This window comes from Manis javanica, chromosome 6 (assembly GCF_040802235.1).
Source record: "Manis javanica isolate MJ-LG chromosome 6, MJ_LKY, whole genome shotgun sequence".
NCBI lineage: Eukaryota > Metazoa > Chordata > Mammalia > Pholidota > Manidae > Manis > Manis javanica.
The window spans coordinates 51,689,701-51,710,209 of NC_133161.1; the positions used below are offsets into that span (position 1 = coordinate 51,689,701).

The 20,509-nt window shown below is 36.1% G+C and overlaps 1 protein-coding gene across 7 annotated transcripts in view; it reads right to left on the reverse strand.

Annotated features, from left to right (window-relative positions):
• Positions 1–230: 230 nt before the first annotated feature.
• KLHL7 (kelch like family member 7) overlaps positions 231–20,509 on the reverse strand; it is a 70,318-nt gene continuing 50,039 nt past the window's right edge. For all 7 annotated transcript variants that reach the window (XM_017656993.3, XM_017656985.3, XM_037022121.2 and 4 more), the window contains 4 exons: positions 6,321–6,561; positions 4,190–4,391; positions 2,612–2,709; positions 231–1,643 (listed from right to left, as the gene is read on the reverse strand). In XM_017656993.3, coding sequence (XP_017512482.1) covers positions 1,360–1,643; positions 2,612–2,709; positions 4,190–4,391; positions 6,321–6,561 — 825 coding nt within the window. In that variant the 3' untranslated portion in view covers positions 231–1,359. The remainder of the gene's footprint in view (positions 1,644–2,611; positions 2,710–4,189; positions 4,392–6,320; positions 6,562–20,509) is intronic.

A 20,509-nucleotide genomic window follows, 5' to 3' on the forward strand; every position in this document is an offset into this window, starting at 1 on the left:
AATTGTATGATACATGAGTTAAATCTCAGTAAAGCTGTTATATACATAAAAATACCTACAAATAGAAACATATCTATTATTATGGTTTTTAGAATTCCTTTTTTATTTAAATACTTTAATATTATAACCCCCATGTAAAGAAAACAATGAAAATTAAAATAGAAACATTGTTTCATAAATCTTAAAAACAACCATTACCTAACACACTTAAAGTGAGTAAAACTTGGTAGTCTATTTTAAGTTAAAAATATTTAATATTACCAGATAAAAACATCGATGGTGACAGCGAAATGGCTCATTCCATACATTCCATAATGTAAAAGGGCAAACTATTACTAGGAAAGCAAAATGAGTAGTTGGGTTTGTAAAAGATTTATTGACCATAAAACAATTAATACGAGATGACAAATATTTAACTCAAGTTATAACAAAACTTTTAGAGACAACTGGGTCAAATATCTCTTTGTCCTGCTAAAGAAATCATGTACTTTTTTAATCCTGAAGAAGTTCAAAGTCAACACTGATGTTGTGTCTAGTAGCTTAGAAGTTTGCTATAAATAGCCTATTTTTTGCTAGTTAATTATTACGATTGTATTTTATTTAACAGTGAGGACTGAAAAGGCATAATCATTTTTTAACCACTGATAAAACAGTGATATTAATGATGGGTGCTAAGATTGACATTTTGTGTTAAAATGATGAAACATATTTAATTAGATTGAATATATTTCATGAGGTATTGGGTACATTTTTAAGTCCCAAAATGTGTTTATGAAGTTTTGTGAGAGAATATATGTGTGTATGCCTTGACTCACTCTGGCTTACTTCTAAAATGAAATACATTTGGCACTAAATTAAGCAAATGAAGACAAGCAATATTATCTGAGATTAAGCTGCCTCATTAGAGGTGCCTGTCTTGACTTACAATTCATATGATTTCTTAGTTCTTGAAGGTACAAAAACAAACAAACAACTACACAGCACTTCTATGATGTATGAAAATAGAATCTAGGGCTAAAATGAGACTGTGTCACTGATGAGCCGATCCCCCACTCTGCCATAATCATACAGATGTGAAATTCATTTAAGAATCCTGATTTTCACCAAATGCTTACAATTTTTCAATTATTTCTTGCTAGATATGTTCTTGGTTATGTGGCCAGCTAAAATACGGTTTTTGAATGAAGTAAAGAAATCCATATAATAGAAATATCTACTTAATAGGGAACCTACTTTACTTGAAACTTCCCTTAAAAAAAAACAAAACACCAAACTAAAACTTTGCAACCAAACTCTTGGAACAAAGCACTGGTGGCCATATTTTTGAGTCTCTGATGAGTCTTGACGTCCACTCACTTTTCATGTTTCAAGAGTTTCTTCATTTGCTCCACAAGTATCAACAACACAAATTAAACAACTTGTTACTGGAAAAGCTCGGACTTTGGAGTTGGCAACCCATTTGTCTGTTTCAGTATTATATTCAAGAATGTGTCCTAATCGACCCACACCTTGAAAACCAGCCAAGACATAAACTATAGAGCCAACTGCAGCGCACTTCACTGTCACACCCTTCCATGGCATTGGTGAGACCATCTTCCATTCATTTAACTTAATATCATAATATTCTACATTGTCCAGGCCACCTTCAAAAGAATAAAACAGATCTCTTTAATTATTTGCATTTTTCCAACATTTTATTATGAACATTTCAAACAGGCACTAAAGCTGTAAGAATTTTACAACAAATGCCCACATTGTTACTCCTAATAAACATGACAGAAACCTAACTTTTTATTTGTTGTCCTTTAGAATCATATACACACACACACACACACACACACACACACACACATATATATATTTATTCTACCAAATTGAAAATGTCCTATCTGTTCTAGAAAGATAAACCAAAATATAAAAATAAAGAAGTTTTTCTTTTGACTATCTTTGATTGTAATTATTCAAATGTCTTTTTCTCTTTCATGCCATTTGTCTTTCAACAGTTTATAGAAAACAGCAGTGGAGAGAAACAGGAGCAGGGAAAGAAGTTATTTGTTATACTTAAGCAATGCTTAAAGGTACTGACAAAAAAGAGGTTTGAGAACTACAGATTCAGTCCAGATTCTCCATTATTTAAAGTAATTACTTAAGATTCTTTAGTATAAAATTAAAGGAAAAAAAGGTCACCTCTGCTCACTTAAAAATAGTAATATTGATACTTTGATGCAATGTTTAAAAATGTTCAGGGAACTGCCATCCAGAGCCTGGATATAAGTCCTAAAATGTATATTTAAAAGTTTTATAAGGTTTTTAAGTTAAAATGTTTCTGTTAATAGTTCTGAAACTGCTGTGATATCATATTTGGAAATGTGTGGAATCTGAGACTGTCACAATGACTGGTGACCATTACCTACATTTCACAGGGAAGGATGTTAAATATACTGCTATGTTTTATGAAATATCTAAGTTTTCAGGAACTATAAAAATAAGTATAATGATGCATGTGATAAGTGCTTGTATCTAGATTTTAAGAAACATTTCAGTAATGTAAGATAAGGAAATATGAGCAAACTCAGTGGGTAAATTGAACAGTGGGATTAACATCACATACCTAAGCTGTTCTGACCACCCACAGCAAATATCTTGTCTTTTACAAATACCAGTCCATGATTCTTCCTGGCCTCAATCATTGGACACAGCTCAGTCCATCTGGAAAAAAAAAGTTTTTAGTGTACTTGTTCACAGGAATTAAAAAGACTTAAACTAATTTATAAGAAAGGTTTGTAACCCCAATTAAGTGCACATGTACCACTCATTTATGTGTGTTCACACACATACAAGTCTGAAAGGCTAGAAAATAAAAGTTTAACAATGGTTTTGAGTAACTTGTTCATAGGTGGAGTAAACATGGATTTTATTCCTTGAATTCTGAAAGGGCATGAGAAATAAAGGAACCCTTGACACTATTACCCTGTCTTTGGAAGAAATCGCTTCCTGTAGATGACAATAATTTGCAAAATGGTAACAAAAATTAGGAGAAGAACTGAAGATAATGTAAACCACTAATATTGTCACATGTACCTTCACTTAATTTTTTTTTATTAAAGTATCATTGATACACACTCTTATAAAGGTTTCACAAGAAAAACAATGTGGTTACTACATCCACCCACATTATCGAGTCCCCCCATGCCCCACTGCAGTCACTGTCCCTCAGTACAGTAAGATGCCACAGAGTCACTACTTGTCTGTGCTACACTGTCTGCCTGGTGACCTCCCCTACACCATGTCAACTAATCATAATACCCCTAAATCCCCTTCTCCCTTCCCCCTCTCCCCCACTCCTCCCCTTTGGTAACTGCTAGTCCCTCCTTGGAGTCTGCTTTCACTTAATATTTACATATGAAAAAGTAAAACAAATTTATCAGGGCCTCTACAGCAATCAGCAAATTAGTAGCATCTGTTACTACTCACACAGCCATCTTCAAATTCACATTTAGAACTTCAGCTAGCTCTAGTAACAAAAGTACTACCATTCTGTTAAATTTAATAACTTATTAGCATGTTGCTGTGTTCACAGCCACTACTATAAATAATGGGATTGAGAATATAAATGTAGACACAAGGGTTGAAGAACAATAATTTGCAGGTAGTAGCATCATATACATTGGCAACTGTATTTATTTTTTTCTGAGATTCAATCCCTGTTTACATACACTCCCATACACATAATTTGTGATTTTTAAGGTGGTACCCAATAATTTGTTCTTGTGAAGAACAATGCACTTAAAGTGACTTTTCTCTTTAGACATCTGTGAATACCAACAGAAGTTCTGACTGGAATATCTGTGTCCATTTCATTAGTTTAATGTCCCCTACATTTCCTTACCTCTCAAAAATGTTTTATGAGTTTGATGAATCAGTCAGACTTATCTTATTCATAGGCATTTATTGCACAAGCAGGAACAGAGGGGCTTCCATGGGGTACGAGGTGAAGTTATTTTATAATGTATAGAGGAAGGGTCCAACCTGTAAACATGCCCCTGGCCCTAGCATGTTCCCAAGTATATGCACATTCTTAATACAAGAACTAAACTCCTCTGTGGGGTTCCTTCTGCCTTTTGACATCTTCTGCTGAGTTTATAGAATATAGTTAACAGTGAAATAAGAGTTTTAAATAGATACATACGTTTCTGTGGCAGGATCATAAACTTCACAGGAATTCAGCACTCGCCCAGAAACATTGTTCCCTAAGCTTCCACCACAAACATAGATCAGACCATTGGCTTCCACCATCCCGTGGCTGCAGCGCTGAGTCAGCATGCTGGGCTTTGTGTGCCAACTTTCAGTTCTTGTATCATAGCACTCAAATAAATACAGAGCTGAGTTTCCTGTAAAAGAAAAGGGTACCCTCATGCTTAATACATGTTTGCTCTTAGGGCGAGCTGACTGTAAAGCTGAGTCATTGGTTACTGGAGGGAGGAACTTAAGAGTTGTAGAATCTTTTCCACACTTAATCAACAACAAAAATTGTAGAAATAGTTGAAGAAAAAGCTAATTTTTTGTATAGACTTTGGAAAATATCCAAGAAATGATCTGTTGGAAAGACTTATGTAATGGTAATTAAACTTTGGAAAAAGAAACTGGCTTGATTTCAAAAGAAAAATCAAGAAATATGTAGGTAGGTCTTCAAGCCCAGTAATGCATGCCATGAATTATCCAAACTTCAAATTTTATATAGAGAGGAAAAGCATAGCTATTTACAGATGGTAAATCTATACCTTAAAGTATGAAAACTACTCATTGATGACATAACAAGACATTTAATATTCTGTAACAGCCACTGCACCATTAACAAAACTATTCTTCCTGAATAACTCTCAGTGGTGTGGGTAAGCCCTGAAGTCATGCTGTTCTTCTGTTGAGTATGCTCTCAAAGTATCATTATTAATATGTTTCTGGTGTGCTTTGATTATACATTTTAATGGCAAAACATTTATCCTGTTTTACAACTTCTACATATTTATAAACTTTTAGAAATGATATCATTAAAGATCAGTCTTTTTTTTCTTTTCCAAGATAAAAGAAGTTAGAACTTTATCAAATTACCTCTCATCTCCTAGTCTTCTGGACTTCCCTAATGCTTTAAAACAATAGTAACAAAACAACAATACCCTTATAATTGTCAATCACAACCAAGGTCTATGAGAAACAGAGATTGGAGAGTAACAGATGCCAGAAGCAACTATCATGAATAACAACAACTTCCTTTTAGCTTTTTCAACATTTTCAATTTAGTAGATTCAGTTGGTTGACACGGGAAATATACAGTATACAGCAGATATGAAAAACTAGGTAAAAAGCTGACTTAGTAAATACTGAGGATACAAAGTTATCTATTGTATTTTCTATAAAAATACCTACAGAACAATTGCCTTCTATTATCTTTAATATTTACTGTATTTGAAATATGCTATATTAGACATTCTGTGAAGAATGTCATTAAAGAGGGGAAAAGTCACCTCTTAAGTCACGTTTAGGAAATCAAAACTTTTCTGGTATTTGACATCTAGTGGGGGCAGGAGTAAGAACTTAAATAAATATGCTGACAAAAGTAAAACATTCCTTGGCCTAATATAAAAATCATAAAAGAAAATAAGCCCATTATTTAGCTAAAGAAATTACTTGAAAAAAATGAAAGCATGAAAAACTATTTCATGTCTATTCTGCAGCTAGATTATTCATTAGAAAAATTAATTCATTTAGAAAAAGACCACTACTGGACACTAACAAATTATCCATCAATGAGAAAAGTTTTTACACCCTGTTATGACCAATAAGTGTATAACCACTAGCAATCTTATATTAGAAAGTTAAAGAATAAATTGAAAAAGAAAGATCATTCTACTTTTTTCTGATACAAAGAAAGCAAAGATAATACAGATTTTAAAAGCTTGAATGTAATAAAGAGGTCTTAAAGGGTCTATGAGTAAGATGAATTCTGAAATCTTAAAGGCAAATAATATTAGTATCCAAAACAAATAATCTAAACTAAATCCAGATGATGTTGATGAAAGCTTCATTACAACAAAAAGTAGACAATTAACATAACCTAGGAAGTTGAGGTCATTATAAATGAATGACTTATCAAGGAGTAAGGCAAACTTTCAAGGAAATGGGCTCTAAAATGTGACAGATATACATTTAAATTTTCAAAAAGTACCTGGACAAATAACACAAATTGTTTATTTAAATATGAAAGTCAATATACTTGGCTTTAAAGCACTTCCCCCAAACAAGAATACTGACTAAGTTCTTACCAACTTCGGAGCCTCCAGATGTATAAATTTTACCTTCTGCAGCACAGGCAGCAAGACTGTCTCGAGGTGTTGGAGGGCCCAGTTTGGAATACCAGCTATCCTTCACAACATTATAGCAGTCCATTCGTTTTATGGGGAAAAGCTGAGAGCCACCCAAAATGTACACTACATTGTCCCAAAACACACATGCTGCATCTCTTCGTTTTTCAAAGGGGCAACGGATATCTGTCCAGCTATAATCCTGTAATAGCAAAGGACAGAAAGCTTTCAATAATGGAAAAATATAGCTGAAAGGATGAAGCAAAGATACAGTTGAGAAAATACAAAATATAAGAATGTGTTAATTTACTAGAGCACATATAAAAATGTTTGGCTTGAGACAATTGTCTAATTTAACCTTGTGTGATTTCTCTAGAATGTTGGTTAGCTGGAGCAGAGGGCAAGAGGAAGGCGTGGCTATTTTGGTTCTTTTCTGGTTATATAATAAGCTTTAATACATTTGGATGCATCACCACCACCCAGTCTTCTATTTCTTCTATTATTGAGGCTAATAATATAAGAAAATTCTAAAAGTAGCTTTGTTATTTAAAAAAAGTTTTTTTCAGATGTAAATATCTCCATCCCTTCCCTGCCAGATATATATCGAATGATATAAAGAATCAATGGATGGGCAGAGGATATGAAGAGACAGTTTTCCAAAGAAGAAATTCACATGGCCAACAGGCAAATGAAAAGATGCTCCACATCACTAATAATCAGGGAAATACAAATTAAAACCACAATGAGATATCACCTTACACCAGTAAGGATGGCCAGCATCGAAAAGACTAAGAACAACAAATGCTGGCGAGGATGTGGAGAAAGGGGAACCCTCCTACACTGCTGGTGCGAATGTAAGCTAGCTCAACCATTGTGGAAAGCAATATGGAGGTTCCTCAAAAAATTAAAAATAGAAATACCATTTGACCCCAGAATCCCACTCCTTGGAATATACCCAAAGAATACAACTTCTCAGATTCAAAAGGACATATGCAGCCCTATGTTTATCGCAGCACTTTTTACAATAGCCAAAATATGGAAGCAACCTAAATGTCCATCTGTAGATGAACAGATAAAGAAGATGTGGTACATATATACAATGGAATACTATTCATTCATAAGAAAGAAACAAATCCTACCATTTGCAACAACATGGATGGAGCTGGAGGACATTATGCTCAGTGAAATAAGCCAGGCGGAGAAAGACAAATGCCAAATGATTTCCCTCATTTGTGGAGTATAACAATGAAGCAAAACTGAAGGAACAAAAAAGGCAGCAGACTTAGAGACTCCAAGAATGAACTAGTGGTTACCAAAGGGGAGGGGTGTGGGAGGGCAGGTGGGGAGGGAGGGAGAAGGGGACTGAGGGGTATTATGTTTAGTACACATGGTGTGGGGGATCACGGGGAGAACAGTGTAGCACAGAAAAGGCACGTAGTGGATCTCTGGCAACTTGCTGCACTGATGGACAGTGACTGCATTGGGTTATGGGTAGGGACTTGATAATATGGGTAAATGTAGTAACCACATTATTTTTTCATGTGAAACCTTCATAAGAGTGTATATCAATCATACCTTAATAAAAAATTTTTTTAAAAAAGAATGGATAATGAGGCATAAACTACCTTTGTCTTATTGCTGTCTAAAGCTAGAAGATATTTTATAGACTTCTGTGAAATATTAATTTTTTGTAACTATTCAGTTGAGCCAGTGCAGTCAGATGGACTCTTAAAAGTGTGATATTATGAAATACTTGAATAAACTGTTCTGAGTAGTCTGGAAACTCACTTTTTTCTTCCCAAGTATTAGAAATGAGCACCAATCAGTACTTCACAATAAAGGTCGCTCATGGCACCACTGTTTCCTTACTATGTCTGATGATACCCAAGGACACCCGTGTGCTTCTATGTAAATGTATGGCCACTGTTCCCAAGGTTACAGCATCTTGGAACCTTCCCTCTTTGAGAAAGGAAGCTACAGTGTTCCTGCTTTCTGAAAATGGCTGAAAATAATTAGGGTCAGACAGCAATCCAGACAATTCCCAATCTCACCAAGCAAAGCAGTGTGTGTGACTCATGTTGAGCTCTCTTTGGGAAAAATTTGGTATCTATCATGCTGGCATCGAATGTTCCAGGTATTCACTGGATTGGATCCAATATCATAAAACATAAGGAATGGTCTCTAAGGAAAAAGAAGAGCCCCTGATGTAAGGTACCTTGACTCCTAGTGATAAAAACATTTTGTTTTTTGGGTGACCAGAAAAACAGAGCCTTAATCCTTTTTACATTCTCAAATTAGGGTCTCAGTGTCCACCTTGGTTACTCAGAGGTATTGTCTATTGGTAGGCACACTCATAGACTATAGGATAAACGTAACATGTTCCAGAAGTTTCAGTCTTACTCAGTGGACACTGAAAAAAATGAGGGAAATTATTTTTAAAATTTGTTTTCTGAGAAAAACTGCATACCACAGAATGAAAAAAATTAATAGGCATAACAATAATCATATTCTCCAGGGAGTGATCCCTCAAAAGTGAATGATTCCCTTCCATGTTCTGCAAATCTATTCATAATTTTGATCTAAGCTCATTAGCAGAGAAATACAATTTCAATAATAAGGTACATTGTTAATTCAGTAAATCTATGTCTTGCCACTCTTACACCCAAGTTACATGAGAACTTCTCCATAATTTCTAAAGATCTCTTCAAAAACATTATCTTTCCTTGTTCTGTCTTAATTTCAGGATGAGAAAGTTAATATTTTTTTATAAAGATCTGCTACTCTTCAAATTAAAAATAAATGCCACACAGACCTGGGATTAAAAAATATATACTTTTTTTAAAAAGCTAGATAAGCTTAAACATTCAGACACTAGGCTATGAGGTTCCAAAGAATGAAATAATTTCATAGAGTTTGGTAATAGAATGGTTCTAACTTTCTAATAATAATAAGGAGGTTCAGGAGGGAATAAATGGGTACTCATAATACCTGTCATATAGGGTCTGGTTATGCTTCAGATTTAACAAGTAAAATAAATTGCTGTCTTGGAACTATACACACCCAAGGGAAGATTGATTAGCCTGTGTGTGTGCAGTATATACATGTGTGTGTATGTGTGTTTGCAATTTGGGCTACAATTTCTATAGAAATCCTTAAGTTTTCAACCTTCTGCAACTCTTGAAATACTGTCATTGGTCATTGTACATGTTAGACTCTAAGCTCAATAAATACTAACTATATATAACATTTTGCCAAACTTTATCTAGGCCGAATATGAAATGATCTTTGCAGGAATTTCTACCTAGAATATAAAATACACTTCATTTGTGCTAAAATTTAACATTTTATAAGTGGGCTTATTAAATATACATGTCAGGTATTAAATTCACCTGTTTAAACATATCTGGCTTTAGTTATACATATGTCTTGGGGGAGGGGATTTATGATCTTTTTTTGTATGTGTGTGTATGAGCAGTCCAGCCTGGGGGTTTACCTAATTCCCCCACTCTACCCCTCATCTAAAATAGAGTACTGAAAAGGTGGTTTGATGTTTGCCCTTTAATAACTTGTTAGACTGCTCAGGAGATAGAACATGTGTAGCTGAGGAGGAAAGCAGAGAGGGGAAAAAAAATAGATAGGAAATCAGGCTTATTAGCTCAGTGGGTAGGAGTGCCAGGTCTTATCCTAGTGATGGGACCCACCACTTCCAACCTGGGGCCTGCAGATGGAGGAAGGGTTACTTCCAGCCTCTGGTATTTCTAGGCTACATAGCAAGCAGCTTTCATGTTAGCTGCAAGATGGGAGAATAGCACTAGAGTTACAGTTTATGTGTGAGGGCAGGAGCAAGAATTGTTACCTAAAAATATAATTCAGGTAAGTTTAATTGAGTATCTAGTCCATGCAAAGGTTCTGTGCTTAGCTGCTAAGAAGATATGAAAATGGGAAACTGGAAAGCCTGGAAGAGACACAGTAGAAGGATTTCTTAAGTTTTGACACACCACCCATATATATGCATCTACACACACACACCCATGTATAAAGTCCTGTCTTCCTGGTCCTAGTCAGCCTTTCATATCTCTACTGTGACAAACCACATTCTAGACTTTTTTCAGGCTCAGGACTCCTTTCCTTTTAGTAGGCTTCCTGATTTCCTTTTCTGAATCCCAACCACACTGAAGCCTGGACTTGATGATTGAGCACTCCATTACAGCTGTCCTGTGTGATTTTCCAGCTGTAGTGCAATGCTACAGGACAGTGAAATGCTTCTCGAGGTGAGGGGCTGTAGTATTTTCTCTAAATGCCTCAACGCAAAAACATCAGCCTGTTATTTTCCTTGCAAAGTAAGAATTTTATATATTTGTATTCTGAAAACATATGAATCCTTAAGTAAGAAACACTACAAATGTAGGCTTTAATAATCAAGACAACCAAAATCCAAAATGAAAGAAGTATTTTTTATTTTTAAGACTTGAGAACTTTATTTTAGATCATTTTGAGGGGAAACCAAGCAAAATTAGGGAAGATGAAATCTTAGGAAAAAAGCAAAGCAAAGTTAACAAAATGGTAAAAGCTTAAGATTTCTTGCAGAAACCTGAAGGAGTCAATCTAATTTGAATTTAAAATGACCAAATTATAAAGCATTTTGTCTTAAGCCATGATATAATTTATTTTAGTTTCTAAGGGCTGTTAAAAAATACTATCACAGAACAATGGTGACAATCTATATAGAAAAGCAGGCTTATGCCAAATGCCAGAACATTCCTAGTAGTTTTCATGAAAAATATATAGAAATATTTTGGCTTCATTCATTTCATAAGGTCACAAAGACTATAGCTCTAAGGAGGTGGAAAATGGGCACTGAGCTGGGCTTTGTATGGAGGAGCCATGGGTCTCACGTAAGTCACTTAAACTCTCAGAGATGTTAGTTTCCTTATCTGTAAAACAAAAAGACTGAACTAGATGATCTTGGAGTCCAAATGATTTAGAGTGTATTACTATACCAATTATTAATTTATTCACTATTGAGTACTTTCTTTTCCAGGAACTATGCTGAAATATCTTAAAACATTCTCTTATTTAATTTCCTCAATAACCCTATGAGGTAATATCCTCATTTTACAGATAACTAAATCTTAGAGATGTTAAGTATGTTGTCAAAGGCCACAGAGTTAGAAAGGGGTGAATCCAAGATTTAAGTCTAAATGTATCAGACTCCAAAGCTGCCCCCGAACCCCTACACTGCCCTTCTTCTCTAAAAATCTTCTTATGCAGCCTCCAGAAAGAACATTGGATTGGGTGAGGACTCTGGGTTCTTTTTGTTTCTGTTGTATTTCTAGCTAAGTGACTTAGGGTATTTCACTTAACACTGAAGGATCTCAACAGTCTCATCTATAAAATCTATAAAACCTCAACAGCCTCAGGATGGCCACTGAGTTTCTGCACAGCCTCCACAGCTTGACAGTTATAAATACAATGCTCAGTTATTAAAACCAGAACCTCTTTGAATATAGGGATTTTCCAAGTTTTTGTGGGGTATTTGGCCCAGGGCTTCACATACTGAAGGGAATGTTTTTATTGGGTGATACATCACATTTGTAGAGAAGTATGTCTCATACAGCTGAGCCCCTTTCATTTTTGACCTGCCAAAGGTCAAAGAATATAGAGGCTGCACTTGGCTCCTAGGTTAAACTGATTCCTTTCTGAAGTGCTGTCCTTAAATTACACTGACTCCAGCATGCATCCTGTCACTGTGACTCCTGGTCCTGTGGTGGCTGCACCACTGAGGAATAGGGAGAGCTGTGACCAACGAACCAACAGTAGCTGGGTTAAGGGACCAGGCTTTTTTGGTGTATCTATATATTTCCATTTTTATCCTTCACTAGAACAATTCTTCTCCTAGGAATTTACCCTAAAGAAAGAACTGGACAGTGGACAAAGTTGGTATATAGAAGGATGTTTCATGGCAAGGGTATTTTAACAGGGAAAACAGGGGAACAGGCCAACTATGCATAAAGAAGATAGGCATTTAACAAATTATAGTATGTGCTTAGCATTAAATAAATTATGGGATAGCTTTATGATGGAAACTCTGCAGCCCTTCAAAGAATGGTATTTTCACTGACATGAAAATACTTCTGTAATATAAATGCAGAGTAAAAAAGTCTTCGAAAAATGCCATATATGACATGATCCCACATGTGTAAAATCACACGACTGGAATGATGTTCAGTAACTACTGATGTCTGCTTTTTGATATTGGGAGCACTTTGGCTTTCTTCTTTATATCTTTCTTTATTTGAATTTTATGATGAGCATTTTTTTTAACAAAGAAAGTACAACAACTAGGCAAATGGTGCCAAAAGTGGTACAAGAAAAACAACTTCTCCCAGCAGACATTTATAATAATGCTTTTTAACAGAATGTTAAATTAAAACTAATTTAAGGCTTTAAGAATGGAAAACCATAAATAACTATTATGCTATGAGGCTGAATTTCAACAATAGGATGGATCAGAATCAGTCTCTTCCTTCCAAGTGGCACACTTATGAAGGCACTCGTTTTTCATTAAGTAAACACTTGGCCATGCCAAGTAATTTCACAGGTTGTACCCATTTTTAAATGTACTCATTTTCAAATCACACAAATACTGCTGGTAACATTAACTTCCTGAAGCCCAGAAAGGGACTTAATAATCAGCCATTAGGGGAAAATGCTCTTGTAACAAGTCCTTTAAGAAATACAGCACTGCAGATAGAGAAAAGGGTTCCAGAGTTGTGGGGTGGGTAGAGGAGGCATGCTTGTGCTGTTGTAAGCTGCTAGATCAAAGTAGGAACAATGAACATATAATTAGGCATTTCTCAACTGTTAATGATTAGTTAAAATTAGCAAGGAATCTGAAGTGAGGCCAGAAACCAGCTCAAAAGGAAATCAGAGAATCACTGCTGCTTTATAAAGTCACAAAATGCTCTTCCTCTCTACTCTCAAAGCAAGGCCAGACCACCAAAAAATAAAACTCAAACCTAAACTACTCATAAATTTAAGTATGAAATGAAACTCAGTCCAAAAGTAAAACTTGACATGGATATTACGCTGAAACATCCTTGTCCTCTGTAAAATAAATGAATTAGCAGGCAAGTATCCCTGTGCTGGTACCTTGCCAGTTACTCAATGCATGGTTTACTTTTAGAGGAACTTTTAATCTTGGCATTGGAAGGCATATTGTACTTTAAATGATTCTCTCAAAACCTGAATTGCAGTGATATACTTATTTAACAAAATATTCTCACCAAAAAAATATCTACTCTGTCTCAGATGTGCAGAGCATAGTTGCTAATGCAGATGGCAGAGAGGTTTCTGGATGAGTTAGGAAAGGTGGAAAAAAAAAACAAAATGGAAAAGGTGTAAGCCTTCTTATATTTAAATATGGGAAAGTGAGAAAACCTAAGGATGGCAGGGAGAAACTGAATGAAGACGGAAGAAAAGAAAGATGGAGTAAATGAATATAACTGATAGTCACACAAATCCTAAGATGATGTAAGCTTTTCAATTAACAGACCAGAAAACTAACTTGCCAGAGCTCATATACCTAGACTTGAAATGATCTTTCTACAAAACAATTTCTTTCCTTTAAAAAGAAAAAGGACAAAAAAAAGTCACAGAAGAAAAAAGACCAATGGCCTAGTCCTTAAGTTCTTCCATTTATGTAGAATTTCTTTTTGCTAAAGCACAAAGTTAGATTCCATTCAGTTGAATAATACTTTGGAAGCTTTTATGAAAAATTATAGTAATTACACTGATCAAGCCAAAAAAGATATATCTATTTATAGGATTCAATATATTCTTGTCTTTTCTCCCTATCCGAATTGTACCAGTAAGTTTTCCTAGGAACACTTCCATGGACAAATCCAACCCAGGGGGACCTCTTCTTTTCACACCACCAGGGCTGTCACTGTCCATCCCACGTTGGGACTTCCGATTGGCCATGTTCAGTGGCTACCTCGGTGACCTCAGCCTCTGTGCTAACTGCACCATGCTTCTGGTACATTGCAATCACTTTGACTTCGAGGACCGGACAGTGATACATATGTCTTTCATATCCCCTGCTGCTGCCCAACCCACACACTTCAAATTCTAGATGAACTGTGACACTAGTAATATATGCCAAAATATTATTTGTTTAAACTATGCTTTACAACCAGCTAACCATACAATATGCTTTGTTTAGAACAGCAGAGGATAATCACTTCTTATACCTGACTACCAATTTTCAAAGAAAATAATCACACCAAACCTATCTGAACATGATTTAATCCTTCTAAGACGACAGATCTTACTGTGCCTCTGGGTCATCATATGAACAACTACCAAAGGTAGCCAACAGTAATTTTCAAGTGACACGGTATAGTAAAAATAGATAATTTATCTCCCTCCTCGTTGGCCACCCTCAGCCTGACTGGTATCACTCCAGCCCTGTGTTCTTGTGCCTGTTCCCTCTAGCTAATTTCAGAATGGCTAGAATCCCTTAAAACACCACCACACAGAGATACGACTCCTAGTTTCATCATCCCTTTCCACTTATGGCCCTCAAATACTTACAGCTCTGTTTTTGTTCTCTTCTAGCCTTTTTAGGGGACTCATGTATTAATTTATGGTAATTACGGCTCACTGTGGCTTAAAGAGAATGAGTTTGATGTCATCCCTCCCATGGTCAGTCATATTTTCATTGGAAATTTTTGAGATACAGTGACTAACACAAAAGGCAACAAATCTTCTCTCTGGCAACTTGCTGCACTGATGGACAGTGATTGCATTGGGGTATGGGTGGGGACTTCACAATATGGGTAAATGTAGTAACCACATTGTTTTTTCATGTGAAACCTTCATAAGAGTGTATATCAATCATACCTTAATAAAAAATAAAAAATAAATAAATAAAAAGGACTATGTGAAGACAGAGATAGCAGTTATGCTACCCAAGCCAAGTAATGCCTGGAGACACTAGAAACTGGAAACAGCAAGGATAGATTTTCCCTCTAGAATCTTCAGAGGGCCTAAGGTCCTGCTGACACCATACTTTGTACTTGTGGCTTATCACTGTGTGTAGAATTTCTGAATAGAATTACAGGAATCAGACCCATTAAAAAAAAAAAAAGGCAACAGATCCTCAAAGGTGGGAACTTAAGGCTCTGCACCTATGTGGGGTGCAAGGGCTGTGAACCAAACTACAGAACAGTGTGCCATGGAGATGCTTGAAAAGAACCAAAACTAAAGCCATCAATATTCCTATTTTAGAAGACATTCTAGGAAAGCAGAGCACTCTGTGGAGAATTTACCTCAGACTGTGTTCCAATCTTCCAAATGAACATGAGGACCACTTATCTAACCAAACTGCCCACAAACAATTGGGCATTAGGAATACTGTGCACAAGCTGCAGAGCACACTGACCTTTACCACCAGGTGCCCATTATACTGACAACTAAGGAAGCTTAAGGGTTACCCTACGACCCACACTGGCATGTCAGCAATGTCAATCCCTGGAGCACATGGCTGCAGGTCCAGTCCATCTGGGATGGCTGCTGCCCATTTTGCTCCTCTAAGTTCCTGGTAATTTTAGCAGTGCCCACCCCGCTACTTCAGTGTACTACTTCTCCAACACTCTTTTGCTGGTGACAAACACTACTGATTTGCTCTTATAAAAAGTCTCACTAATTTTTTAATGTAACACAATTTTCCATTAAGGTTTATACTTGTTTTATGCATGCCTCTTAAAAGCATAGGGATTGTACAATTGCTGACTTCCACTGTGATCAGAGTGGGACTGTCCCCTCCGTGAAGGACAGTTTAAGAGTGAAAGTGGCTATGATACTGTGAGAAGAGGCACTGTGATACTTTAATAAACAATATTTCCAACAGGAAACTGTTCTGAGTCAAAGGTAACTTCATTTCTTTTGATTTAGGGTCCATCTGCATTTAAATCCAGCTCTGTAAAACCAAACGACAAAATTGCCAGTGAAATGTTATAGGAAGTTTTACTGGTTCATTCATTCTCACATACTTGAGTGAGGCCAAGACACTAAGCTCAGTGATGAGTCTACTTCAGGGTTCTGAGTAAGAAAATGTACTCAGTGTAAACCTCCTGAACCTGATGGTTCCACATAATATGGCACCATGTGGTTTTCTGCCTTTGTAACTTATAGGATCTGCTCTCACCCTGCTGTCTTAACACTATTTGTTTAGGCAGAGAATATGCAGAATCCCTTATTTTTCTAGGGCATAGTCTCCTGTTTCTCCACCATCTGAGAGTGATGAGGTAAGACCCTTACAAAGTTCTAAGCCCTCAGAGCTCATCATTTCAAGGACAGGAAAAGTCCAATAAAACCTGGTCAATAAAGTCAACTTTTATTTAGGCATCAATATTATATGACATTCCCATTCTTCTCCTGAGAACACCAATACTAACAGAACAGAGCATGGCATAGAGATAAGCAGCTCTTTCAGTAACTACTAAGCATTTGAAAACTTTAAAACAGGCACAGGTAGGGAAGGGGAAGTTCAGCAGGCTTTATAAAGGACCATAACAAGAATGGTATCATTTCTATTCAATACAGCAACCCAAGACTTCTTTTTCTGTTAATACTCAGAAAAAAAATTAAGATTTTCTTTTTTATTTTTCAGTCAGCAACTATTATAAATATTTGCCTCCTCTCAGCAGCAATATCTAAGGAATATCTAAAGGGAATAGTTTATGGGGATAGTGGCTTAATTCTGGATAATTCAATTAATACTGCTTAAATTGTCTCCTTTGAAGGACATGAACTCAGTAAGAATGATCATTTCTGGCTGGCATAGGATGTACACAAATGGGCTCCATTTAATGATAGTTAAACCATCAACATTTCTGAAAATATTAAGTTCAAGAATTAAAAAATAATTTCTATGTAGTACTCCTTATTAAGTAGATTACTTAAATAATGAAATAATGTTCATTTTGGAAGACTCAAGGTAGATAATAGTCATTTATACTGAAACCAGCCTAACAGTTTTAATATTGGCAATAAAAGACTAATTAGCTTACATTAAATACCATATACAAATAATAATAAATGGTGAAAATTTTCAAGATGAAGTTTTAGAGCAAAAAGAAGGGAGGAGCTGGTACTTTTAATAGAAGAATTTAATAAACATTGTGATGGGATTTCTAATGGTGTTCGCTTTAAGGAATAAAAGATAATTGACAGAATGAGGATGTTATTCGTAGTTATTTCTTCAATTATTTGAATTTTCCTACTGGAAGTCTAAAATTTGTAGCTGCATATAAAAGAGCACTCAGTATGGCCCATTTATAAGAGCAGAGTAAGACATCAAATGAGAATTCTGAAGTTACAGTCTCACTTCCAGGGTCGTGTAGAATGTACATTCCTTTTCAACTGTCCAATTAAAAAGAAAACCAAGGAAAGCATTAGAACTACAGACCAAAGACAAAGTAATGAGTCATTCCACATCTGTGTTATTCTAGAAATGATGCTCAATGTCTCCTAAATGAAATTAGCATTCTCTTTGTTCCTCTGTACATCAAAATAGCCATCTACTTTAAAATATTTTTTCCCCCAAAACTGGCTTAACTGTTTTTTAATGTCAAAACCAACACCATAGTTAGGCTTTGGGTAATAAGAAGGGTATAACTATTATCAGCAACTGAAAGATGTGGCTCACAGAATTACAATTCAAACTGCTATGATTTCAGTTTCTGCTTGGAAAAAAAGAGTGTATTAATAAATTTCCTGTATATAATATCTAAAGGGAATAGTTTATGGGGATAGTGGATCCTGAAAGTTAAAACACTGAAATTGTTTTTTAATGTCAATTAATCTGTGTCTAATGTCAATAGTCTGATCCTTTGATCCTTACCTGGTGTGGGATAAGATGTGTAGGTGTAGCAATTCTCTCTTAAGCATACTGGCATTGTGCTTACTGGATTGTACTGCACAGGCCATGAAGCCTTATGGTACCTGCCAGTCTCCCAGTCTTTTAATAAGAAAGGAAGCCATTGTCTTTAATAAAAAACCAGCCTATATTCTGGAGATGGAGGAATGTTCCAGAGATAAATGTATGAGCTGAGAGCAGACCAATAGGGACAGTCTAAATATAACAATGTCTAACCTATTAACCTGATTGATCTTCCTTTCTGGAGAGGTCTTTTTGATATCTGGCAGCATATTTACTCTGAGTTATGGTTGTAAAATATTTTGGTGAGAAGCTGTTGTGGTCTCCTTCTCTATCAAAAGAGAAGAGAAACCCCACTGCTTTGAGGCAAGTGCTGAAATTGGTGACTCTAACTGTTGCTACTGGGCCAGATGTGGTCCTAGACCAAACTGAAACAACCACTAAAATTTGGCATACAGTTAACATTTGGCTAATGTCTATTTCTGTTACTGTTTACCCTGACCATTAGATGGAATTTCTGACTGGCAGGGAAAATAAAATAATTTCATGGATCTCTTTACTCTCTAGCTCCATTCCATAATCTCAGTTGTAGGACTTTAGGTTTATCTCATCTTTCCAAAGGTAGTCACACAATGGTCTCCTATACTGATGCCCAATAATACTGATGAATTCTGGAGAACAGAAAATGGAAAGGATCCCACATGTCTTGGTAAGACAAGTGCTTGACAGGACAGGAGAGAAGTTATCCTGTACCTCAAAGTCCCTAGATGTCTACAGAGCTAGAGCAGGGGTTGGCAACTATGCACTGTAGGCCAAATCCAACCCACTGCCTGTTTTTTACTTATTTATTATTTATTTATTTATTCACACTGCCTGTTTTTTGTAAATAAAGTTTTATTGGAACACAGACGTGCCTATTTGCTTATGTGTTGTTTATGGCTGCTATACTGCTACGGCATCAGAGCCAGACAGTTAGGGAAGAGATTGTTTAACTTACAAAGTGAGAACATTTATTATCCGACACTTCATAGAAAAGTTTGCCAAGTCCTGATCTACAGCATGATGGCATAACCCCTTGGAAATGAACAATAGCTTTCTGTCTCATGCATCTCCTACATATTACAGATGGAACATATCCTGTATTTGGGTGGATATTTACTTTTACTGGATAAACCAAAAAGCTGCCAGTTGTAGTAAAATCTAGAGAAGGGAAAGCTTTCTCAGTGGGACAGGCTGCAATAGCATGGCTTAGCTGCTCAGGCTCCCCTGTGATCCTAGGATATCAGGATGCTGAACAGGATGCTGCATATAGCTTGAGGAATTTCCCAGTATGATCAAAGAGCATGGCCCTGGGATTCTACAGCAAGGCTGACCTACTTTAAGAGGCAGCATTTTTTTAGTAAATAGCTCCTGGCTGGCCACTAGGTTCTGAGACACACAAATGTCTGACACCAAGGGGAACTAAGCGACTATATCACTAACCCATTTTGAACAGTTTTATCTGATCACAAACAGCATGCTTTCAGCCAATAATCTGGTATGTGAACATAAGACTGGGCTTATGGAGTTCCCAAGGCACAGAATACCCAAACAGGCTATACAACTTTTACCCAGATGATCTTCTCTCTCAACCAAGTTATGTCTTTGTGGAGGTGGTCCCTATAAATCAGCTATTAAATATGAGAGACCTTAGCTTTGGTCATTTGTGACAGTTCTAGCCAAAGTGGACTGCCAAAGCACTACAGTCCCTTCAGGAGGGAAAGCTTAAGTTCAGTTTTTATGAATTCTGGTACAGTGGCTAACAGTTTTCCCAGATGGTGCAGACTTGTAATAAGCAAGAGTGGAAGATTGCTGATAAGGAGATTTAAGGATAATGTAGGTGGTCCTCCAGAAAAGACACAAATTTGTGTCTCATATGAACTCTTATCAGAGTGCCCACAGGCGCAGCAAAGTCTCTTAATAATCATGTAGATGATACACCTGTATCTTCCCTCCCTAATCTGATACTTGCTTAATGGGTTTATGAATGAACACTGTGGCAGAGAAAAAGACTTACTTTAAAAATAACTTATTTTTAAAAATTGTGTTCCTACACCTATGACTCAGTTCTGCTGCCCTAACTGATTTATCATATACTGGAAAACACAGTAGAATTAGCTAACATTTCTAAATGGCTGGATTAAAGGTAATTTTATCTATTCTCTTT